The sequence below is a fragment of the Rhipicephalus sanguineus genome, chromosome 2, assembly GCF_013339695.2.
Source record: "Rhipicephalus sanguineus isolate Rsan-2018 chromosome 2, BIME_Rsan_1.4, whole genome shotgun sequence".
NCBI classification, from domain to species: Eukaryota; Metazoa; Arthropoda; class Arachnida; order Ixodida; family Ixodidae; genus Rhipicephalus; species Rhipicephalus sanguineus.
In genome coordinates this window covers 48,183,160-48,209,909 of record NC_051177.1, presented here as the reverse complement: position 1 = coordinate 48,209,909, position 26,750 = coordinate 48,183,160, and the positions used below count along the sequence as shown (strand labels likewise).

General features: G+C 46.8%; 1 protein-coding gene across 1 annotated transcript in view; it reads right to left on the bottom strand.

Annotated features, from left to right (window-relative positions):
• Positions 1-23,963, bottom strand: part of LOC119382898 (short-chain dehydrogenase/reductase family 9C member 7) — a 55,840-nt gene extending 31,877 nt beyond the window's left edge. The window contains exon 1 of the mRNA XM_037650796.2: positions 23,714-23,963. Coding sequence (XP_037506724.1) covers positions 23,714-23,740 — 27 coding nt within the window. The 5' untranslated portion in view covers positions 23,741-23,963. The remainder of the gene's footprint in view (positions 1-23,713) is intronic.
• Positions 23,964-26,750: the final 2,787 nt, after the last annotated feature.

Here is a 26,750-nt window from a genome sequence, read left to right as displayed (position 1 = left end):
ATTCCAGTTCCGCTCGGCGACGTCGATTTCGTTCTCGCGTAGCGGCAAGCCTTGCCTCTCGGATCGCGGCTTCTTCCTCGGTAGTGCGGTTTAGCTTCGGGCGACCCATGGCTGCGTATGGTTAGGCGCGAGCTGTACACTTCTTAATTTTTAGTGGACCAGTGGTGAGTAGTAGGATTTACCAAATTTCTGAGGCACATACCCGTTTATGATGACGATTTTTTTTTGGTTCGTCAGACAAGGAACGATTTGCTCATAGGTCGGCAAAAAAGTTGGAGCTCACTCGAGAAATATATTTTGCTCTGAGAGCTCACACGGACTCAGACTCACCAAAATTTTCCTCAACTGAACTCACTCGCACTCAGACTCACTAAACTGTTTCTCAAACAGACTCACTCGGACTCAAACTCACCAACATATTACTCAGCCGGACTCACTCAGACTCATACTCACGTCTTCACCTGAGTCTGAGTGAGCCTGAGTGAGTCAACTCATGAGTCCGTTGGCGTGAAATTAGCTTTTTCGATCATGTTTGCTATCCTATTTAACCCCGATATCTCACATAATTGGTGCTCTACGATACGCCTTTTGATCTTGTGTCATCAAATACAAGTTATCATCATATACCATATCTCATAATTATTATATATCAATTCAATAAGGGCATTTTTTATGCAATACGCTACTCGCACGAGATATTTTTATCAAGAACTTCCCATGAAACAGTTTGCGGGGTCATGGCATGCTAGATTGTGCAATCAAGGCTTGAAAGCTTCTTATGAGGTTGTCGATAGTTGCATCTAGTCTCTTGTGGAAATTTTAAAGTGCGCTTTCACGTTGGGCAACTCTTCTCAATTCCTTTCTGCATTGACTAGCTACAATACATGGACGGGCACAACAGTAATTACAGCGCTTGTGTCGAGACCGCTATCAGCATTTTTTATTCTTCTTTTGTCTTGATTTCATCAACTGCCGCAGGTCTTTGCGATGCCGACATAACACAAAAGCCGAATCCGCGACGTAGGTGATCAGTGAAAGATAACAGCCGCGGGTTCTTTTTCTGCTTGCTTCATTGTCGAAACTATGCCTGCTTTGGTAACACCAATCTCGAACGAGCACTCTTTTATGATCTAAATAATCCTCTAAATGAGAACCGTCTAAATGAGAAAAGAGACAATGCAAGAAAAAAAAAACTTCCTTCATTTTTGATTACGCCAAGGTAAAAGGTTCGTTCTTGGGATGAACACACCGCGAGCCACACAAAAAGTGTGCTCCCTATATCAAACACGGATACAGCGCACGTAAGAAATTGAAGCTATTCTCAGCAAAGTATATTGGTATTAGAATGAAGAGTAATCAGACTTCGGCAAGTGAAGTACACGAAGTCTCCTCTGAAGGACAATCTCGCAAATTTTAGGTATGGCGTCACACACCAATCATGGCACACAGCAGGGACTGCACAGGAATGCAGGAAAAGCATGAACGGTTAATTACACTTTGTTCTTGCCTTTACTAGACTTTGGTTAACTAGACTGTCGCACGTGTGGAGAGGAGAATTAGAGGCAGAAATCGTTGGTCGGTTGGTTTATATGTATACCTAGAGCGAGTACTAACAAGAGGGCCTAATTACGAAAAGGAAATTCACATAAAAATAACAATGGACTGGAATGCATTCGGCAGGCACTCCCAATTAATTTCAGGAAATCTGCTAGTGTCATTATAGCGAAGAGTACGCAGTCACTGCACACTGCCATTTCTAACAAAGCAACTAGAGAAAAAGTCGAAGACCACGCAGCGTGCAATGGAACGGAAAATGATAGGAGTGACGTAAAGGGAAAGCAGGATGGAAGAATGGGTCGGGAAACAAACAGGGGTTGAAGATATCCTAGTTGAAACAAGCGAAAGAGCCTGCGCTGGCCACGTGATGCGTAGAACAGACAACCGGTGGACAGTGAGAGCAACCGAATGGTTACCAAGGGTTTGGAAACGCAGTTGAGGGAAACAGAGAGTTAGAGGGAGTGACAAAATTAAGAAGTTTGCAGGGATAAAATGGAATCAGATCGCGCAGAGTAGGGCAAACTGGAGGTCACTGAGAGAGGCCTTCGTCCTACAGTGGACTAAACCAGGCTGAGAATGGAGATTTATGAGGTGTAACGCCCTAAAGCGCATCAGGCTATGAGAGACGCCGTAGTGGAAGGATCCGGACAATTTCGACCACCTGGGGGTCCTTAACGTGCACTGACATCGCACAGTACACGGGCCCTAATCATTTGCCTTCCATAGAAGTGCGACCACCGCGGCCGGCGTGAAACCCGCGTCATTCCGGTCCGCAGCCGAGCACCGTAACAACTGCGCCACAGCGGCGGCGAGTGGGCAGATGATGACGAGAGAAACTACGAATGTAAACAATTCATAATACACAAGCACAGTGAAGCGTGATGATACACGTATTAGGAAGTTACAGGATGATATCAGGTCGGGCAGCAAATAGGTAAATCGAGGTCGCTGGTAGAGGTCTTTACCTTCACGGTAACGTTAACGACAGGATAAAACGTCAAGTAACTTATATATGTATAAGTTACGTGGCTTTTACAACGATTTTATGTTTGTGTTTTCTTCATTTCCCTTTCACATATAGGGTATACATTGACGGCAGCATGCCATTTTATATATGTATACAATGGACTCAAGGTAAGATGATGATTACCACGATGACAATGGCGATTATAATGAACTGATAATAGGGTTTGGAAGAATATTTTGACAGCGTAAAGCGATTTAAAACCAGTCTTTGATTAACCTTTTAATATTAGTGGTACGTTACTATATTACTCGTCGCAGGTGGTATAGTGATCACGGTGCTCGGCTGTTGACCCAAAAGTCGCGAGTTCGATCCCGGAAGCGGAGGTCGCTTTTTGATAGAGGCGAAATGCTAGAGGCCCGTGTACTGAGCGATGTCAATGCACCTTAAATAAAACCAGATGATCGAAATTTATGGAGCCCTCCACTATACGGCGTGTCTCATAACCATATCGTGGTTTTGACCCGTAGAAATAAAATGAAATAAATATTATTATTACCTTAGTATAACTCACATTTTGGCATTTCAAGTTTAATATATAGAGCACGTAGCCAAGACAGTGCCCAGCTTTTATCGCACGAACGATCCAGCGAATAAACCACATAAGGCGTAGGTTGCATTCGGATATCGACCCCACCGCAGCGCCTACGCGATCCGCATCATATTGAGGTGGCTGAGAGAGCGTGGGAGACGCCCGAGTCGATGATGTAGTTGCCCACGTCTGACTATACGTGTTGACACTATGCTATGCGCCTTGCAACTAAATCGACCCCGCTGTTTACTTCGCGCCTCCATCACGTTCCCGCAGAGTTCGACTCGATTCGCTACCGCCTTACTAAGTGCGGAGAAAGAGAAAAGAATACCCTTGAATAATTGGATACTTCTCGTTAAAACAAAAGTATTAATAATGAGCTTATGTGCCTCGTAGGAGTTGCCTCCGATCTTAGAACAGGAAAAAAAATATAAAGAATTGAGACAGAGGGCGTGGGCGTCAGTCGATAATTAGCGTACGCCCCTCTTTTCTGGTAGTGTAACCACGCAAAGGTCAGCTGGCACTTTCTTGCTACTGTGCCAGTAAGATGAGACGCGGTAGAGAAACGTGGTTCCAGCTTCTCTCTGTCTCTCTCTCTCTCTCATTCTTTCACACACACGCAGGCGTGGAAAGAGAGAGAGAGAGAAGCCAGAACAGACGGAGAGATAACGGCAGTTCGCTAACGAACAATTTTCGGAATAGTTAGTTCCCCTCGGCGAAGGCGTGCCGAGCGAAGCTGACGCAGCTGGCCTTTCGCGCCTCATTTCGCACACGGCATCCTTCCAACTTAATTATCGCTTCCCAATGTTGTTCACCGCCTGGCACACTCGATGCGCACACGACGCCATTCCATGCTTCCACGCAGCATATCGGAAAGCTGAAACTATATCGTGTCAGCTATGGCTGAAGGCACGAAGCCGCAGAAAGCGTGTTGTTGGAAATGTCGGGGAAAAAAAAAAACAAACCTGCGGTTTTACGCGAAAGAACCGCGATATAATTTTGAGACATGCCGTAGTGGGGAACTCCAGACTTGATTTTGCACACCTGGGGTTCTTTCGCGTGCACATTTCAACACATTTTCTTTTTTTGTATTTGTGTCGTTGTGACGCAGTAAATGTCCTTGAAACTTTTAAGGTCTCTGGTTCTTTTATAATACAACGCATTATATATTTACTAATAAAAATTAACCATGACTCATCAGAGACTTCAAAAGTTATTTATTATGTAAAGGCGAGCTGATTCGTAAACTTCGGAACAGCGTCGGTCACTGTATTTCTTTATTCAACATATTCTACCGTATGAAGCCTCAATTTCTTTTTTATCGAAGAGCATTTTTCCAGGCTTTGTAGCCATACATTCGGAAGGCTGTTGGCGGGGCATAAAATTTACGAAAAGGTAAACAAACCGGAGATTCTACGATCATGTTGTTACCGTAGAAAATGTTGTACAAGACGCACAAACGAGATATGCGCCATCTTACGTAATAATGAGCGGGCTGCAAGGCATTTGTGATTTTAAATACTCGATGGTGCAGATTCCAGACAGGACCACCAAAGAAAGAACACTGCAGCAGTTGCGCTCGAGTAGCGCTTGTCCTGTGCTTCAGTGTTTTTCTTTTCTTGGTTCTGTGTCGAATCTGCGCTATCCAGTATTTAAGCCTATGAACCAACTAGCCCAGCAATGAATTTTGTTAAGCGCCCTGTGATTGCACGGAGAAGGCGAGAGAACAATAGATGACAGGCAGAGTAGTTAACGTGTTTCACAGTCCATTAAACTACTCCGCACTAAATGTTTGAAATGAAAGATGACGTCAAGAGGAGAGAAAAGAAAAATCTGCCCACGGTATAGGTTCGCGTTAATCTCACACCAAAATCCTGCGTTCTGCACAACTTTCGCAAAGAGGTGTGACAGTTTGCTATACGCGTTATATATTAATGACATCCGCAATGTCTCACGGAATCATACGCATCTACTTTGAAACTAATATATGCGACACATATATTTAAACAGTTGGCATTCTGCACTCGGCATTTGATCACCACGTCAATTTTATCCGCATTCGACATCTTCCTAATGATAGTGCACGGAAAGAAAAGTAAAGGTAAAAAAACGGAAATGATAGGTTCTCTAAGATGATTAACTAGTTACGAAGCGAGCATACGGCCATGAGAATGTCAGGAACTATACAGGCTGGCTGCCGGTTTGTCAATAAAAAGCACAAGGCTACCAGGAAAGGTATAATCACATGCCGTCATTTCGACGCTGTTATAAGGGCGCAAACAACCACTTCGGCGACGCGGGTCTCCGCCAGCCATCGCCGATGTGTCAATCGGCGCGACTGACAAGGCGCTATCGTGGCTCGCAGACTCAAACTTTCCCTCACGTTCGATACACGGCGAGGCCCCTTCGATCGAACGGATGTTGTTGGTTGTTGTGACGCGCTAGTGGCTCTCGTAAACACCCAAGGCTCTCGCTTAACTCCCATTAGCTTTCAAGGGACGACAACGGCAGCCTTGTTCGCCATTGAGATCATGCATGCGGCGAAATGTTTGAATTCTTACTTGCTCGTAGCGTGGAGGATGGAATTGTTATTCTATAGACAAGCTTGACGTCAGCAAACAAACAAAGTTGACAGAGGTCACTGCTGAGAAAAGGAGCACAAATGTGCAGTGTCATCGCGTTTATTGGTGTTGCTGTCCGCTACCTTCAAAAACATTGTTCGGTAAACAGCTTGTCTCCAAGCGTTAGCCTTGTCACTCAAAGAACCTACGACAATACAGAAGTAGTTGCGATATCACCTTTTGACATGTTTACATCTTAGTGCATGGCATCACGCGAGAGGATAGGGTTTAATGGAGGACCAAGTCTCAAATAGGTTTGCCGGCACCTTGCCTGCCAAACTAGGCTTCGTGCTGGCAGTACGGCGTCAAATTGACTGACCCCGCTTTAACTGACGTCACTAACGTAGCTTCATAGACGCGTGGTGTGGTCAGGGAAGCGTCTCTACACCATCACTTGCAGAAAGTGTTTCTCTTTGTCTTGTCAAAGTTTCAAACTCAAAGCAGCCGTGAGTGTGCGCTTTTGATCTTCGTTGGCTTTAGGAGTCATTACAGACGAAATATATTTTTGATCGCATTCGGCACAACCTATGCTCGCACTCCTTCCGCTCGTTTAGATGCGAAGCACGAAGCTCATCTTTAACCTTCCCCTCCTCTCCGCCTTTGCTCATCTATGTTCTCTTCCATCTGGGGTACAGCTTCAATGTAATCGTGCCCGAACACTGTATCACTTCCCGGAGAGTTAACTATATCGCTGCTGCCTTTCATTTTCACTCTTCTTCTTTTTCTTTTTTTAGGGGGGGGGGGGGGTGTGGAAGGGGGGCGAGTGGTGACCTTGAGCAAGCTATATAGCACTTCGCCGCATCAACATGCACCTCCGAACGCTAACTTAATTCATGCGAGAGATAAGACACGATGAGCCAGCTCACGCGAGATGCTGAGATGAGAAAGGCCTGATTAGAGAGAAAAGGGCCTCGCCGCGCCATCCAGGATACGTTATCTCGTACCTATCGCACTGCGGCATTCCCCGGGAGTCACCCTGCATACTTATGCAAGCGACGAAGGTCACGGAAGAAACTGCATGGGTCAACAAGTACCGGAAATTAGCTCACAAGGATAAACCGGTCATCTGAAAGCGGTGGTGGAGCAATCGCTTGTACAAAAAATGCATTACGTGACGGTCGTTGAAGATAACGTAAGGACGGATCAATGAAATGACGATGTGCGGCGGTTATAGTAATAGTGCGCGATTGCGTGAAAGAATGAAAGCATCTGCTCTGACGAGGACAAAAAAAAATAGCATTCAGTGTCTGCGGGCAGATCAATGGAGCGTCAGAAAAGGAAATGCGTACATCTAGAATATGACTGCAATTCACTTACGACAGTTGCGAGCACAGAGAAAATATTGTCACACCACACAACTTGGGCAAGCAGATCACGAGCTTTATCGTCATATAACAAAGACTTCGGGGGCATTCATTCGTCTTGCGTCTGTGTGCTTCACAAATATTGTGCAAGATTTCTCGGTTTACTTCCTTATCAAGCAGCAGTATTTACGTGGATATTTCACCGTCATGATGAAGTTATAAGACGGAAGTCTCATATCTTCATGAATCTCCTTCATAGCCACTTCCATGCTTCAGGCGCACCCACCGTCTACCCTGCACGCTTACCAATATTTTCTCTATTCACCCGAACCTACGTCCCTAGTTGCTCCAACGGATCACAGTTCACCTGTTTGTTTTGCGTAATGCGTGGCATAACAAACTCCACAACTGTTCCTTATTCTAATTGCAGAATGCCGTCTGGCAATGTTTGATATCTCATTCAGTCTGTCGCCTACTTGTCTGTAAACGTTACTTATAAACTTTTTTTTCGTTTTCGTGTTACATTGCCGTGGATAATGTTCGTTCCGTGGATATTTGCGAGTTGGTAAAGACAGCACCAGCGCCGACTCACCCTATACAAGAAGCTCCAGAAGCTCAGTGCAAGTTGTACTTCTCAACTGAGGCCCAGCACTTTCGTAGAGCGAGAGGGGTAACATGAATTTGTTTGGGTGCTTTCCGAGCAGCTAGAACGCAAGTGCACTTTCTTATACGCAACGCTGCTATTTTCTCCAATCTATGCAGCACTTGTACAGAGTACTATCACTCTTACACTTGCACCAGTTGAGAAGGAAAATAGACGTAAGCGCAGAAGATATTGACCTGCCACGCGAAGAAATGTGACCCAGCTGTTCTTCGCGGTTCTGGCCTGACAAGCACAGAGCGTTTTAATGTATAGCCGAATTCGCAAAAAAATAAATAAATAAAAGTGAGGCATGACTTTCGGCGTTCCGCTGCCGCGTTAGAAGCGATACTATAGGACCACTTTCTTGGCAAGTGGAATCAGCGCAAGTGAAACGATGTACTTACACAGTACAAAAAGGGGCTGTTTAAAGACAGAGGCCGCTATAAAAAGAAGGAAGAAACCTGTGTGAACTAACATTCATAATTAATTGCATATTTAAAAAACGCTAGTGTGGGCTATTCGGTAAGCTTCCAGCCCTTTAGCAGGAGGAGGAAGAAATAGACGGAAGGACAGGAATAAATTAACGCACCACATAGCGCAGCCGCACAGCCATGAACCCCTGCGGCTTATCAAGAAACGCACGTCATAATGTAAGCACAGTGTAACCGACCACGGCCTTCGCAGCAGCTTTGTTTTAGCTGTAGCTCATTCGAAATTATCAATGCGTATCGGAAGGAAAACGTGCTGCCTTATCACAACCCTATCGGCTACCCACGCTCTGCACTGTAACTGATAATATCTCTGGGGAAATAGATCGTGCCGATATTTTGTCACATTCTTTGTGATCAGATAAGCAAGTAACGGAGTTGAAATGCGCCAGCGGGCTCATGGTAGACGAACGAATGAGAACACGCTCCGTCGCTGTCCAGCAAAGAATGCGCGGGGCCGCACTGTAGAGCTACGAAGGACCACCAGTGACGCTGTTGTGCTGATACGTTATGTTTTAGCAAAACTTGTGCACACTGTACTTTTTTTTAAATTTTGTGCACTGTAAAGAAAAGCTGGGAAAAAATTAAAGAAGCCAGCTATCTTAGCATATATGAAACAATGCGGCGTTGCTGAACAAGCGGTACAAGTTTTCTATTGAATATTTTTCGCTAGGGTTACTATTTTAAAGGTTAATTAAGCAATATTTAGTTAATTACCCAGCTAATCGAATTATCTTAGCGTGCAAGAAATATTCAGACGTTTAATAACAAGTGCAACAACTACTGTATTAAAGATTTCTCGCTGGAGTTAAAGTTAAAAAGTTCATTAAGCAATATTTGTTAATTAGCCAGCTTGGCGGATTGGACAAAATATCATGAAGTACTACGTACGGCTCAGCACAATACTGGGGCCAATTCGACACGTGTAGAACGTTTGTTTTTGTTTTTTTTATACTAGGCACAAATTAGCTAAAACACCCTGTATATAGAAGCAAAAAGGGTTTAGGTATATATATCATTATTTTGAAGCAATAAAACCTTGCAATAAAACTAATGCTTCCAAATAAAACCTTCACTTGTGATCAAGTGCTCGTGTTGTGCCCTTTCTTGTCCCTGTCGTCTTAGCGCTTTTAATTAGGGGTGTGCGAATATCAAATTTTTCGAATACGAATCGAATACGAATATCCACCGTCGAATATCGAATCGAATATCGAATATCAAAGGAAAAATGCCTCCATAGTAACAATATTTTATTTAACATGTAGCTATTTGAAAAAAAAAAACATTAACAGCCTGACTGGCAACACAACATACACTGCTATCTCCAGAACACAATGTCCAGGCTAGCACAATGCACATCACAACACAAGCAAATATCACGGCACAATGAAAGTAACGACTAGATGTTATCATGAAGAAATATGAGTTGCTCCACATGATCAGGCAGCAGGCGGTCCCTTGTAACAGAGACACCCCCCTCCCTCCCTGCTACTGAAAAGGCACGCTCGCTTGGAACAGAAGTGGCTGGTAGAGGGAGGTACATGGGGCAAAGCTTTGCCAGACTGGGGTATCTGAAGGTGCCTACAGTCCGCCACCAGTCACATAGGTCACTGTCTTTCTTCAGAAGTGGTCCCGCATAGTGAACGAGTGGTAGTGCGGCACGTTACGGCCGCATAATATTGAAAATATACGGTTACATGATCGCCAACAACGCTGCACGTCGGAGATGCACCAGCAATAAATCATACGTATTGGGGCGCTCGTCGCAGGCAGATATCGTGCCTCCGTGTACTTACAATGTTTATCGCTCCTCTCGGCAACGTTTTTAGCTATACGAACGCAGCAGAAATGTGGAAGACGAGTTATTTTATGCATGATAATCGAATCGCATATTCGAATTTTTCGAATATTCGAAGTTATCGAATACGCGATTTTCGAATCGAATACGAATATTTCGAGTGTAATATTCGACGAATATTCGAAACTTTCGAATATTCGCACACCCCTACTTTTAATATATCAGTATGACCCTGTACATTTCTCAAAGCGGTGCCCCATTCTTCTACGTACGCCGTCATCACTGGACGGTTCACGTTTCGCTAGCACTTATAATTTATTTAACAGCTGATCTGTTGAAGCTCGGAGAAATTCCCGCCGGTCGTGAACAGAAATTATCATCGTCATGAACCGACACGCGCTCTCTTCGTCCTCTTCTTCATCCTGTGCTTCGCTCGCAGCACACGTGCGCCGATTTGTCCGGCGTGGGACGCAATAACTCTGATGGGCGAGAGAACGAGCGCAGATAGAGAGAGAGAAAGCAAGTGACAGAATAAAGGCGCGGGGGGGGGGGGGGGGGGCATAGACAAGCGCTCATCTTTGTAACCTCTTCGGTAACGGAAAAGCAACTCTAGTCTAACACTTAATTGTTCAACAGCAACCAACGTCGGCCACTCGAATGATATCGGGAGATCCCACTGTCCCACAGCGCCGTGGTCGTACGGCAGTGTGGGCTTGCATCGGGAATGTGCGGTGCAATCTTTTTGCCCATACTATCATCCTCCACACAATATTATATCCTTCTTATTGTTGAGACGTAGAAAAACAATCACTTTCTTATATTATCCGCAATCTCCTTCGGACACAATACAACCATTGTAGTGATCCGAGCGAGCAGTGTTTACAGAAACTCTACTGCAGCACGCTGACCGAACGCTCACTCCTTTAATTCGCGTGAACGAAAAGCAAGAGCGAGCGGTTACGTATAGCAGCGCGTTAGAAGTAGTGAACGACCTTTTTCGCTCAAGGTCAGATTGCTCCCATAAGAGCTTTTGCAAACGGAGTTTCGTGGGTAAACAGGTTCGCTATAGAGACATTCGTCGCCAGTGTCGCAACTTCTATGGCGTGAAGCCGCACCGTGGATGCACTTAGGAGTGCAGCGACCGACTGCGCTTTCAGCAGCTGACGGCGAAAACCCGAGACGCCTCTGGTTCCCAGTCTTCGCTTTCCTTTCATTTCGCACGGTCTCGTCGTCGCTCTCTGCAGAAAATATTGTGTTACCCCCTCGGCACGAAACTAATGGAGGTCATGGCCCGTCACGAAATGTCCCAAGCAAAATACGACACTACGTTTAAATGCGCATTCCCAGTACGAAGAAAAAAGACAAACGAACCAAACCTCGTCAGGGAAGACAAACAGCGTGAACAGACTGTCTACAGTGAACGATGTATACAGTGAAAATGCCACTTTTCTGTCCACGAAACCGTACCGACGCCACAGCAAGATTCCACTGGCTCAGATGGCGATAAGGCTTCGTACGAACCCAATTGGTCGTCTGCTTAAACCAATGCTTTCAAAAGTGTTCCCCGAATGGCAAAAAGAAACAATTTCGATGTACGTCCCGGCCTTCTGAGGTCAAATAAACATCTAAGAAACGCCACTTCCTTTCTTTCTTTCTTTTTACAGAACCACGCGATGGATGAAAGCCGCACGCCAGGGGGTGTTCCAAGATCCATCTTTTACATACGATTATCGCGGGTACGTTCCCTTTCCCACCACTGTCTCTAAAACTGAGGTCTTCGTGGAGTTTAGTGTCCGAACGCACTTCCCGGCGGATATGTTCACGTTAAATTAAAACATGCTTCGTAGTTTCCTTAGCTTTCCTACATCAGGCACATACATCTTTACTGAACCTAGCCCTGTAACTGCGCGTTCTTAGGCAACCGAACCTCGCTTCAAACAGTAAAGCGCATCCCTTTGAGTTATCATACAAGCCACGCGGTCCCTCATTCATTCGCCTGAGACGACTCGAAGGCGAAAACCACTTTCTTTTTCTTTCTCTTCGTAGTCGAATGTATTTATTCCCCCCCCCCCCCCCCTCCCGAACGCTTTCTGCCCATAACGTGGTTTTTCGCTACTCCCAGGATCCGAATGTACCCCCAGGGTCCGAAGGTAGGGTGTCCGAATAGTGCAATTTAATCACGAATCGAATAGTGCCGAATAGTGGCCCAAATATAACGAATCTCGGATCGAATATCGAATAGTATATTTACACGAAATGTGTACTGTTAGTTACGGCAAGACAACGGAAAAATCAGGGACGCTACGGCGTGCTGACAGCTTCCTTACGCACTTGTTCGGAAGTGGTTTTTGTTTCAGCTTTTATGGGCGCGCAGGCATGTTGATGGAAGAACCGCCATTCCAGTCAGCAGCGGAACTCCTAACCTCCTGACGGCTAATAGAAGGAGCGTACGGTAGCTAGTCTTTCTTCTACTCCACGGTCGCGTAACATGGCTCATCTGACAACGGTAATGTTGTGCTTCATCGCCGTGGGTGCTCAGGGCCCAAAAGTCTTCGGAAACTCGTTCACAGCAGCGTTTTAAATGCGCGCAGGGACGATGGGAGTTTCTGAACTAGTGGTGCGGTGCGGCAGTGGCGACTGCCCAGCGTGAACAAATTTTTACATGCAAAGCCAGTCACCGAGGGTTTCGCAGGCCAAAGTCAGGTTGTTCTACGGCGCTTGCTGCATATGCGACCGAACTATACGCAAGAAGTCCGTGCTTTCGTTTCGGGAGCGAAGTCGTTAAGGACTTGACAGTTTTCTCATGTGTTTTTCTACGTGCGGAAATGACATAATCTCCATTAATATCAACATGCGCTCGCTTTTGAACCAGGATGTCAGTGAAAGTTTAACGAACGGTGACGTTAGCGTTAATTTTAGCCAACCTACCCTAACAAAGTTGCACCATTGGCCTTTGTCGCGTTTTAGATGTTCGTCCTGCGGAATTATTCAAAACTTCGAATGCGAGCTATTCGAAAGTCGAACGGAATTATTCGATTAGGAACTATTCGATTCGAATTCGAAACTCTAATATTCGCACACACCTAGTTGAAAGCTTTCTGCACCTCACATGGCTTTGCAGTGCCTCCGGGATCGCCACACTTATGATCAAGCGACACTGCCATGTGATTACGTCATCATTTGACATCGTGATGAGGTCACAAATTTTTGCTATCTGTGACGTCATGTGTTATTTTTTGACCATTTGCATTGATGCCGATGCCGCTAGCGGTCACTTTTCGCGTTTGATGAAGCATCTGAGTGTTCCGTCGTAACCTGCCTCCCTCTTGATTTAGTGATTAGTTTTTCGGAACGCAGCGCAGCTAGCGTGTGAGGGAGGCACAACCCCCCCCCCCCCGAAAATTTTCAATTTTGCGTGTGTGTTTATATATATACACGCACACATACAAATGCACGCACGAACATACATAAAGAATGGCGAAGCCCCCCCCCCCTCCTCCCTTCACCGAAACAAATTTGTAGTTATGCCCCTGCTCCGGCAGTTACTCATAGCCGGTTGTATTGCTTCCTGTTAACGATTAACGATTCTGTAGCGGTGCGCCCTCTATCGCATAGCGGTTGGCGTAGCAGTGAGCAATGCAGGAAGTCACGACGCAGGCTTTGTCTGCTCGGGCGTATAAGGTCGTCGGCCCCGAGCGTTGCGTAATCGATCTCCGCTGTCGGAGAGAGAGAGGCGTGACTCAACAAGCGTTTGCCCCAGCACACTGACCTGGCTCCGTTGCGGACAATGATTGTGACCTACTTAAGCCACGCGAAAGTTTTGAAACTGTTCACGCTGCGCATCGTGCTTGCCGCTAGCTCGCTCGCACGTATATACAGTGAGAGGACTCCAATCTCCTCGTCCATCTTTGACGGCTCTTGCTTCTCGAGCGGGAGTCGGCTGATAGTTATCGGAAGAAAAAAAAAAATAAGCACAGAGATCTGGTTGTCGGCGCATAAGGAACCGTCAAGTTATCCGTGCACTAAAACAGGTTAACCGATGCAGTGTAGCTTATAGTTGATGGCTGCGGCATTTCCTGTACTGGAACAAACACGCGATAAATAAGCCGGTGACCTCATTTTCTCCCTTTTGTTATTACTGATATTATTGTTAAGCACAGTTTCCAGCCCGTGGGAAGGAAGCCTTGGGTATGTCTCAAGCTTCTACCTCCTGGTTCAGCGCACTTCGAACTGATTGATTAATTACTCGATTAGAAAGAGACATAGAAAGAAAGCTTAGTAAACTTCCGGTTGCGAAGAGCAAGAACGCATGCCTGCCGAGAAGAGTCCGTGAATGACACAGCAGTATTTACGCGTTCATGTGCTTTCCTCGTGCACTCGTATCGTTTGCACTGCAGCGTTCACGCAGCGCCACTTTGTTCGTCTCACGGTGCATGAGCCCGGTTAGTTCCTGCATCCGAAGTCTGGGCATTCAGACTTTGCTGACGAGGAACACAAGAACGCACCTTCACACTCGCTGTTCTGAGAGGCGATGAAAAGGTGACAACGTGGCCGCTACACGATTATGTTTTTCGATCGACTTCACTGTCTGTGACTCGCCGTTAGCATTTCAAGTTTCTCTGCCCTGTGGCATGTGACTCGAAGGGCCCTTTGCCGATGTCACCATTAACCACGCCTAACGCTAAATATTTCCCAGTAAATCTTTTAAGCATGAAAAATAGCTGGGAATCAGCGCGTGTGTTTCTTAGATATAAGGTGGGTGGGGCTCTTCGTCCAGGGCTCCATGGGCTATGGTGGCTCGCCGGGCCTGGTTTAAGGTTGACAACTGGATTCTCAGGGCCAGTTCGGAGAATCGTGCCTCCCACGACCAGTGTGTGTTTGTCTGTATTAGCGAGGAGTTCGCCTCACCGGCAGGCGAGGGACATTGGTACGTAATGTGTGTCAGTGTTGGTGTCCCTGCTCACCAGGCGCATTCGTCTCGGCATTCCTCCATGCCATACATAGCTGGCACTTGTGTATGCGATTTCAGCGAGTTAAGAAAGTTTAACTGTGGAGTACCTGCCAGTTCAATATCTCCTATGGTTATACAGGCTTCATTTCTTTTTAGGAGCGAAGCACCTTAGGCCCGCACCCCGCCGTTGAAGCTCCCTTCTCTTAAGCATCGCTTTGGGTTGCAGTGGCCGGTGATTTAGGAGGAAATGTTTAGGCCTTGAGCGGTTTGGTTCCAGCGCACCATAAATTCGAGATTAAAAGAAATAAGCTCAGTACAGAACTGGTTATAATGGTCGTCTTCACTTTCAGCACTATCGTGGATTTTGAAATGACAGCCATCATTCTAGCGCACTACGGGCGCTTTCTCGCAGGTACTAGCAGACGCCAGGGGCGTAGCCAGAAATTTTTGCGGGGGGGGGGGGGGGGGGGAGGGGAGGAGGTTAACCATACTATATATATGTTAGTGCGAGCGTTTGTATGTGCGCGAGCAAACAAAAGTGAAAATTTTCGGGGGGGTTTGAACCCCCCCCCCAAACCTTGTCTACGCCCCTGCACAATGCGCTTCAGCAACACGGCAGTGAAAGGTTTGTAGCTTGAGCCGCAAAAGCGTGCGTCCCGCTGGCCTCTGTCTCGCTCCACCAAGGCACAACATTGACTCGTTCAAATCGTGTCCTTTCTGTAACGCGTATTGCAGCAGTTTTGTTAGTCGGTGCTCTCGCAATTCAAGCAGTCGGAGAGAAATCCCGTTGGTGCATGTGGACGCTGCGCTACTCCGATGGGCCGGCGCACGCTAACACGAAGCGAAAGGCAAAGAACGTAACTCGCTGGTATCGAGACGCTTTAACCATGACCTCCGATATCGCGCGCAATCTCGGAGTAAGCGCCAGTAAATGTCGATCGTGACGCATTACTTTTTTTTTACCTCTCAGAGACGGCGGCACCGCCCCGCCTACCTACATCGCCAACAGAGAGCCCCGTGCGAAAAGGAATGTGTGAAAGATATAAGGCGCGTTCGTGAAGTGTCCAGCTACTGCCAGGTTAGCTTAGCCGGCTAAGCGTCCAGCGCTTCCGTCGCGCCGCAAGGTCGTGGGTTCGATTCTTAGCGGCGGATCTTTTTCTTTTTTTTTTATTTTCGTACCCGTTGGCGTCCATTTTATCAATGTCATATCCGTAACGGATGTACCTGGTGGACCCCGGCATAAATGTACTTGGTGGACCCTGGCATAAAACACTTCAGTATTAAAAATAAAAAGAAAACAAGGCACACGCGGCGTTCGGCGCACGTGCCTTGTTACATAGTCATTTGCGTCTCATTTATAAGGAGCTTCGCTGATCGGTTGTATTCGTACACGGAACAGCTGCTGATTTTTCGCTCTCCCACATCAACGCCTACTCATTCCTGTCTTTAGCGAGCGTCCATAAGCTACTTAGCGATATTCGGTTACAACCTAAGAATACAAGCTCCGCCCCAAGAACTGCGGCATGCCTGCCATTCATATGTAAAAGAAGGTCGTAATCGGTGCTTTCTCTTCTAATCATAACTACTTTTTTGCTGCTAATGTAAATACTAGACATACTAAGAATTAAAAGTTAGTCGCTCCTTCCTTAAAATATTATGTTTGGCTGAGCAGTAAGGTTTGCCAGGAAGTTTGCATGAAGTTTGCCAGGAAGTTCATGTTTTCGACCGATAACCAACGACACCAACATTTGTCTGTATGGTAAACTCACCCACCTAAAATACGCGAAAGGAGCTTGACGTCACGTAAATAGGGCAAGTGCAATTGGATGGGGCATCTATGCAAGTTCTCTCTGCGTTGGACAGCGACGATTGGGGGGCGGAGCTCACATTCAATTTTATGCTGTAGCTAGCTCCCTCTCCCTCCCTCTTTCCCTACCTCACACTTTGCGTGAGCAGGCAGTCCCAGACCTGGCCGTGAAAGTAAGACAACGCATAAATAACTTGGACGAGGAAGCGAGGGGCTTTTTTTAGCGCAGGGCGAGTAAATAGGCACCTAATCGAGGGTGGTAAGCGAGTGACCAGTTACGAAAGAAGTGACCAATGTAACCGCCAAGGTCAGAGACGCCGCTGCCAAGGGCACCGCCGTCACAACACCACATACACGCAGGAGTACACTACTGAAGGCCGTCGGTTAATAACAAGCGCGGGCTCGGGGAAGTGGTCCGCCACGCGCAATTCGTTGTGCTCGGAGAGGCAGGAAACGGCATTGTTTCCTCATTGCTCTCCCTCGGTACAATCGCAACCGTTATGGAAAAGAGGCGAAAGCAAAGAATACCTACACCTGAGCATCACTCGTTCCGCACTCACAAAAAGAGAAAAAAAAAGACGGGAGGGGAGGGGGGAAGGCCAATCGCCACAACAGGCGCAAGCTGCCGCAGTTGTCCATTGTTTCAAATGCGCTTCCGAAGACCGAAGCACAGTACTGCCATAGCCGGCTCCTGCAAAGAGCCTGTAGAGGCATCAGAGTGCTGCGGCCATCTTATTCAGCCTTGTAAAACACCGATATACTGTTGTTAAGACAAGCAATCAGCCCCATTGCTTATCCTTCAGTCGTGACCAGCGCAACGACAAGATACCGATGCACATGCGTCGCTGTCATAAGTGTATTGAGTATATGCCATAACTTTTCTCGTTTCTTTTAGTCTTTTAGTTATCACGCTATACTGCCGGTCTCGGTGTGTGCCCTTAGGCAGTTAGAGTAGCTTGTAGATACGGAGTGCATATATACGAATGCATTAAAGTACATAAAAGAACAGTGACGACCCGCCGCGCTGGTCTAGCGGTTATGGTGCTCGTCGGCTGACCCGACCGTCGCGGGATCGAATCTCCGAATCCCGCCGCGGCGGCCGCATTTTGATGGAGGCGAAACGCTGTATAGGCCCGTGTACTTAGATTTAGGTGAACGTTAAAGTACGCCAGGTGGTCGACGTTTTCTGAGCCCTCCACTACGGCTGTCCTTCGTAATCATGTCGTGGTTTTGGGACGTCAAACCCAAACAGTTAATAAAAGGGACAGTGGCGATTGCAACAACACGCTTAGTAGAAAGGCGCTGCACGATAAACAATATCTCTGAATATTATATACAGCGGAGTGGCGAAAAATAAAAGGTCGAGACACGCAAGTTAGATCAGTTTGGTACGCCTTCTGTCATAAGGTATGTAAATATGACGATATTCGTCTAGCATTCAACAGCACTGGCGGATAGTACACTCCAAATGGTTTAATCAAAGGACAGCATTTTAGTATTTCTTCCTTTGTTCACAAGTGTCGCAGATTTCCTGGATATGACGCTTAGTGCAAGCACGGGACGGGCAATTAGCGTGCTCGTTCTCCAGCGCAATTCGCCGCGTCAAATGTTTGCGTCGACATAGCCCGATCTCCTACGTGCGTCACACATTTAAGAGGACAAGGGACTGAATAAAGAAAGCGGGTAAGTGGGTACTGCGTTTTCGGTTGCCAAGTACTTAATGGCAGACAGTGGTAAAAAGCCTTGAGAGGCTTTGCAGGTCATTTTAGACTGGAAAAACGAGGGATCATCATTAAATTAGGCACGCAAGAATGCGTACAATGGGCCGCGTTTGTTTAGAAAGCCGTCAGGTTTCTTTCTTTTTTTTTTATTCAAGTAAGAATGGTTCTTGGTCGCGTATGTCGCCGCTGCATGCCTTCTCCACGAGTAAAAATATGGCCGACTTAATATACGGTTAAAATTCCACCAAAGTATGTTAGACCCGACCAGCTACATCACAATCTTTTTCTCTCCAAACCACACCCCCCCCCCTTTTTTTTTCTGAATGAAGTAGCCAACCCAGTGTCACCTGGACAGTCCCTGGGCCTGCGTCTCGTCGTCGTTATTTCTCGTTGACGCTCCGAAAATAGAGCAAAGAGTTATAGCGTTGACGTGACTGTAAATTCGCGAGATGACCTTCACACTTTCGTTTCCTCCCTGTGACGCCGGATTAAAAACACTAGCCATTGTTCCAAATGATTACAAAAGCGCCGACTGTGGGTGCCAAAGCGCAGCCTTGTTGCTGGTTTGGCGTTATGTCGCTTTGTCTGTTGCCCTTAACCGCGCAATGTGAATGCACAAGTGAATAAGATTAAACTGAAGTAGTTGCGCGTGGGAGCGAGAGTGAGAGACCGAGTCGGAGCAAAGTTAAGGCTTTACGTATACGCTCTCTTCAAGAGCGTCACATCTACGACTGCCAGAACGACGGCGGTCGGAGTTTCTAATCCTGCTTCAACGAAAAGATAATCGCGAGGTACCTACACTCATCGAACTTGCAGGCTCACAGGCCGCTAGTACTTTCGCAAAGAACATAGATCACTGATTAGCACTGCATTCGAAGCAACGCGAAAGAACTAGAGGCAATGGCACCGCTTCATGGCATACACGTAAGTTCGTATGGCATTGAGATAAGGTCGCTTATTTACAATGCCTGTCTAGTTTTGACGATGCGCACGTGGCGCTGCTATACGTATGTTGGGCGAATCCTGCCGCCAATCATTAGCTAACGAGACGCTGTCGGAAGAATCATTTCGGGATCTACCTCAGTGCACTCGCCATAGATTCTCTAAAAAGAAAAAGCTTCGCCAAAGAAAAGGTAAATACCGTAGCGCAGTAAGAACAAGGACGAGGAGGGAACTCGCGACATGACTGCGCCAGTTCTTTGTTTGTTCTTGATCATCTTGTGTCGTTTTGTGGGGTCATTTTGTGATCAGTGTGTCACCTTTGATCCTTTTTAATCACGGGTTTAACGGCGGAGCTGTTTTTTATGCCGGCCGTAAACACTTTGGCGCCCGCAGAAAAACACAGGTAGGTAGGTGTGCCTGCGCCACAGGAATTATGCAAGCACGACTGCCGAGTACAGCAGGTGCGAGCGTTACGCGAAAACTCTGCTCGGCGAAGCGGACCACGTGAAACACGTGAAAGGCAGAGAGAGAGAAAGAGCTTGAAAGCTAAAATGCCGTGAGAAAGGGAAATAAAGAGAAAGAAAGCGATAGACCGAAAAAGAAAAATATAGAATATATACCTACAAAGATAGAAAGACAGAGAAGGACATAGAAAGAGAGAGAAAGAAAGAAACAGACACGATAATGAGATAGAAAAAACACAGCAAGACCGAGAGAGAAAGGAAGAGAGAAACAAAGAAAGAGAGAGAAAGAAATAGAAAGAAAGGTAGAAAGAGAGAAAAATACATAGACGGAGAGAGAAACAAACAAATAGAAAGAGAAATAGAAAGCAACAGGTGCACAAAACAGAGAAGAGGAAGAAGAAGAAGAGGAAGGCCACCCAGCTGCGCTCTTCCTTCAGGCTTGGCGCCACTAGTGACAAGCTGTCACAATTGTTTTACCCTCTCAAGTCATGAAGGAACTCGCCGAACAAAACGTTTTACTTGGCCTAAAGTTTCTTCCATGTGGGCGCTTTGGGAAACAGTCCCCCTAAAGAATGCGGCACCAGAACTTTCGCTCAACAGCAAGGTCCTGCAGTTCCTTCCTATAACTGCACGAACGCGGGGCAGTTAGCATGTGCAGATATGGAAACGCCGAATCAGTTCGAAGCTACAATAACCGCAGACTCGGTACTCACTTGCCCATTACCGCATGGACCCGCCACAGTGGTCTAGTGGTCATCGTGCTCGACTGTGAGCCGAAAGTCGCGGGATCGAAACTCGGCCGCGGCGGCTGTACTTGGATGGAAGCGAAATGCTGGAGGCCCGTGTACTGTGCGATGTCAGTGCACGTTAAAGGACCCGAGGTAATCGAAATTTCCGCAGCCATCCGCTACGGCATCTCTCCTAATCATATCGTGGTTTTGGGAGGTGAACCCCAGCAATAACGTACCGCATGCGCGAAAATCGCGTGCACCCAGATGTCGGTACCTGTCAAGGGAAACGGATTTCTAGCAAGGCTTCGTAAACAAGCACACGTAATAATTCTACCAATGATAATAAAAATTCAGATGAAGGAGCCAAAACTATGCTGGAGGTTACAAATCGATTGCAGTCATGCAACAATGTTCGAGCGTATGCAAGACGCGAGGCGTATCGCTCATATTGCCCTCACAGGGGTATAGAGCAGTCGCTGCCTGGATTAAAGATTTTGACCTTCTGATGAGTCACAGAACGTCACAGACACTGAGCCATAGCGGTTAATTACCAAGCCAAGGACCGACGCCCTGTCTAGCCTTGGCACTATAGAGCGCCTCGACAGCTGTGACTAGGAAGTTGTCGCTGGAGCCACAATATCCAGCAAACTCGTGCCCTCAACTATGGCCTTGCTTTTATTAAGGACACCATGCGTGGCCGGAGGCGTGAGATGCGCGTGCGTATCTTCTTTTCCTGCTTTTTTTTTTTTGCCGCCGATATTGTTGCGTGAACGCTTCAAGCGACGGAATAGCGCTAGCCTTGACAAGTCTAGGAGTTCCTTCGCCGCAACCTTTAGTTCACCGTAGTTTGCAGCAGGACAGTCCTCCCTGCGCAATCACATCTGGCCTGAGCTGGCAGACCGACTGACCTTAGCTTGAGGCCAATTCGGAGGTCGCTACAACAACCTCGACTTCGAGTAAAGGGCGTGCGCGAAGATTCGTTAACTACTTGACGCTCTGTCAATGTTTAACGACAGCCACCGCTTTGAAGCTTTCTTTAAAGGTGAATGGGCGATTGTGCAGGTACATCCTTGTAATTTTTTTTAATAATGTCGCACGAGCGTCGATTCCAAGGATACAGTTTCTAATATCGGCGAAAACTAACGAGATTAGTGATACGACTATCAGCGTCACGCCGGCTTTCTGAACACATGATGTTGGCTGATAGTGCTTATGCAACTCTAAGCAAACAGCTTAGCAGACGGCGCTCGCGCACGAGTGTGTTCTCTGCGCTTGCGCATCGTGCAGGAAATCTCGTTACTTCTCGCCTGTATTAGGCGCTACCATGTCCAGGGGTCAACGCTCGCGCGATATTATTGAAAAATTGAAAGGGTGTACATTTGCGCAAATTTGGTTTTAATGTGCGTGTAGCATTTCTTTAGCTGCCTCAGCCATTTGGGCATGACAGATCAACCGGATATTTAACTGCGCGCGACGAACGACACACACAGGAGTAACGTCAATTGAAAGATCTCAAATCATGTTCGCTATGAAGGCGCGTCGTACTCGTACGTATCCACTGGCAAATAGCACAACCACTCAACAGCCCGACAGAAAGATAATGTTTTTTTTTATTATCAAATAACCGGAAAGCAGCTGTGTAAATATCAATTTCAATCTCCGCAAGTAACCAGATCGACTGTGCCACGGAGTTTTTTTTTTTTTTTTTTGTGCGAGGCGATCGCGCATCCAGATACAAGATCACTCAAGCGGAATCTGCGAGAAGGCGTACGTATCAGCACACTAGAGAAAGAAGATATAAGAAACTCAGTAAACATTTACGAGAAAAAAAAAACAAGGAGAGCGTCAGATATGCATTGTTAGGATAAATATAGATAACATACGCGTCGTGGAACCCGCATATCGAACATCGACCGTGGACCCGCGCTCGGGGTACACATCGATATCTTATTTCGGATTTCCTCTTTCGAAGAATTACTCGATCCATTTCAATGTTCAGGCTTTCCTCTTTTGTAAAAAAGAAACAAAAAAAGAGGGGGGGGGGGGGTATAGGAGGTGTAGTGTGTTCCTAAACTTTTTTTCTCTTTTTTTTTATGGAGGGGTGGTTAGTCTTTCAACTTTCAGGAGGAAAAAAAAAATACGACGCCTGCTTGAAAGCCTGCGGCAAACTCTACTATTACGCCGCCCACGTATGATGCTGTAGGCCGTTCGAAACAAACAACAAACAGATATTTGAACGGATGTGCCTTGTATCCCATAAGTGAACTGGTCGGGCCGCTCTCATAAAAGCTGTGTGCATCTTACTTGCGATCGTGATCGCGAATGCTGTTGTAGACGGTCCTCATGCATTTGTGCACTGGATTCTCGTCGTACGAAATGCGTGTAAGTTTGAATAGGCAGAAACGAGAGCATTATAATTATAACGAAGGATCTGCCTGTTACCTGCGATGACTTCCAAGTTGAAGCGCGTAAAATGCGATTCTGAAGACGGAAAACGAATTGCTCCTGTACCGAAGCTGCGCGTCTAACAGCTCTTGTCACATTCGTTCAACGTTACCCACAACGATGTCACAAAGACAGCCAAATAGGCAGAACTAATGATGACTGCAACGGAGACTAGTATTTTCAATTTATGCCGATAGTAATTGACGCTAGGCCTTGCCACAAGAGTTGCGATGAGTTATCAGGCGCGTGCCAATGAACTACAGAACCGTAGAACACTTTGAAGTCCAGGCGGCATTGTCACTTCCATCAACTCTGCGTGGCATAACTGGAATCAACTGGTATGCAAATGAATGCTACAAGAGCGTTAGAATGTTGATGCTTTCGAATGCGTGCATGGACTAAGCCACAGCTGACGCAAAGCTGTTCATTACAAGAAGGTTGCGCGACAAGAAGGCTGCAGTCATTTGCAAACCGAGCGCGCGTTACTGGCGCTTTGGAATCTTCGTGGAGCGCTCTTTTTTTTGTTTTTTTTTTTCGCAATGAATCAAGGCGCGCAGCTGTCGGCTATTTGCGCGCGTCCGTAGCGATTTTGGATATATGTCGACGGGCTCGACTTGGTAATCTTTTGTCTAAAATTATGCCTTTTTAAAATAGCGAATTTCTCGAATCCTAGTCCGTCACTCACCCATCCGCTTCTTCTGGAGACCCGCATTCTGATGGCAGCCGCAATCGGCGAAGTCTTCACGCACACCAACGACGAGATAAGTGAAAGTAGTTGACGCTTGTAGCACGAGAATACGGGAGACCAGGCAAAACAGAGACGCAAATTTCGTGGTTATGTGGCACTAGTCTTTCACGTCTTGCAGCTGTCTCGAAGACGGCTGGTGGAAACACGATTTGCGCAGCGCGCGCACGAGTGGTTTCTTTTTTTCCTGCTTCGCGCTCTTCGCTGGCCACGAACGTACGCGAAGTCCACGAGTTAGTCGGTCGGTCCTTCCGGGCACTCCGCACGGCTTGCCGGCTATCCCTCGCCGGGCGTCCGGCGCGCTGTTCTTGTGCAGTTTTTTGCCCTAATCGCGATTCCTTTCCCCCCATCGTCCCCCTTTCCCTCTTTCCGACCGGCCCTCGTTACACCCGTTGCTCTCTCTCCCATCTCCTCCCCTTTCCTACGAACACCACCCTCTCTCCTTTCCTCTCTTCCCACCCTTTCGGTTGAGCGTTTGAGTGGACGGCCTTGACTGCCGGAGTCATTGGAAGCGCGTGTCTGTCGCTTGCCCTCGGCGACTGACCGAACTTGAATCTATTCAGATAGCCGTTGATGCCTATCAGAAAAAAAAAAAAAGGCCGAGCGCCGTTTCATTTTTGGGTTTACGGGCTCGTTCACGCTGCCGTAGACTCACCTCGACGACGACGGAGTAAGCGGGTGCATGCGCAATATCTCAATGACATCGTGGCTACGCGGTGCCAACTGATTATATTTCCTGACTCGCCGTGAAGCCAGAAATTCGAGGGGTAATCACCTTGGTGGCGCCGAGCGCGCCTGCGCACGCGTATGCCCTTGTTGTGATAGGCCAGAGAGATGGCAGCGCCTTCTTCCTGCAACGTGCCACTGAGCGGAACGAGTTCGCAATGGGCTTTTGTTATCTTTTGCTTTCTGTGTTCCGTTAGGCAATCGGTTACGTAGGTGTCACTGAGCGTACGCTCTAGTTGTAACGACATCCGTTCGGTCGCGTAGCTGTGGCTGCAGCCGCAACTGCACTCGCGCTGCCGCGTTTTAGAGGTGCGTTTTGCATAAGCGAGCGCATGCGTACTAGTGTGCGATAGTGTGAGTGCCGCGGTTTGACATCGACAGGGAGACCGGCGAAAAACGCGGCGTAAGGAAAAAGTCAGTTCGCAAGGCCGCTACTCAGAGCATGGTATAGATAATAATAATATGTGGGGTTTAACGTCCCAAAACCACGATTTGATTATGAGAGACGCCGTAGTGGAGGGCTCCGGAAATTTCGACCACCTGGAGTTCTTTAACGTGCACCCAAATCTGAGTACTCGGGCCTCAAACATTTTCGCCTCCATCGAAAATGCAGCCGCCGCGGCCGGGATTCGATCCCGCGACCTTCGGGTCAGCAGTCGAGCGCCATAACCACTAGACCACCGTGGCGGGGCAGAGCATGGTATAGAGCCAGCTTCTTTTATGCTATGACTTGCTTTTAGAGGCACGTCATAGTCTGTGTATTTTCTCAATGGGATAAGCAAATTAAAAAACAGTTATGCGCAATACAGTGCGACGACGAACTGAAGGCGGCAAGAATAGCAAAAAAAAATTCACTGATCTGAAATATGTAGCTTGTGCTGTTTTCTGTCAATATTAGTGCTTCTTTCTTTCCTTGCCTTTTTGTTTTATTTCTTGACTATCATATAATTTGTCGAGTTATTGTGTTATCTTCAAGCTTCATTGCCATGTCATCTCGTAACTACGCTGCTATTCAAAGCTGCGTTATAGGGTATGCAGGGTGGCGTACACATGCAGGTGCACTCCCTTTCTCTGATTGCCAATCTTTATGCCTACGTCTCTCCCCCTCCCGGTGCAGTGAATCTTCTCTAGTACTATGCGAAATCGGCCATCCCAATCCGCCACTCACATACCTAACCGTTTTTTTTTTCTACAGCAGACGACGTTTCCACAGGAGATGCTTTGCGTGATGGCGATCTAGTAGATTACCTTCCTTGCAAGGCGCTGACACATCGTGCACGTTTGCTGCTGCCGCCGCCTTCCAAGCGACGAATTCGCGAACTTGTGAAATGAAGATGCTTTTGAGCGACATCAGAGTCGAACCCAATTCACACATTTCTGGATGTAGTCAGCGTATATCTGCATTGTCGCAGTCTACCTTCTGTCGAGCGTGCCGATGTAACATTGCAAGACTTAAATGAATAGAATGCAAGCACTGTCTTGTTTCTTCGTTTTCTTTTGTCCTTTCTTCGCAGTAGTCAAATTCTTTGACTGACTGCGTCTTACAATGCAAATATTACAAAATCATTTGAGAGTAATACTGCTGCACTTGAATGATGTGGCAACGTCTGTAAAAGAACCCGATCTTAGCAATTTATCCAGAAGAAATTTCTATAGCAGTTCTATTCATTGCATCACTCTACCCAGTCAAGAAGGGCGTCGTTCCTTACATTTGTCTTTATTCCTGTTGTTGCTTACGCGCTTCGGAAAACTGTCTGAATCTCAGTTTTACAGTACAAGGCACCAATACGGTTTGAAGTGGTACTGATCCTTGTTGTACTATAAAATCACAGATGCAGGATAGAGGCGTGAGCACCACCACTGCGCCGTACGCGAACTTGTATGCCAGGCGGCGTCACAAGTATAATATGGCATTGTATTACGCTTGCGCGTGTCTGCGTTTTTTCACCTTTCAACTACAACTTATTAGGCTACATCCACACAATGCGCCAACGTATACTGTTCTATTCAGCGAAATATCCATTCTCAAAGGGGCGTCGTGCCTTGAAAGCGTTCACTTTGAAAACAAACAAACAAAAGAAAATGAAACCACGGTTGCTATACACAGCGAATGTGTGTTCTATTAGTCTATACTTTTCTTTCTTCTGTGTACCGCAACGCTCGCTTTCTTTCACTTTGAAGAATTGTGGAGACTCTATAAGCTCCGAAAATTTTCCGAAGCCGTTGAAGCACGTTCTTTTTCTTTATGACC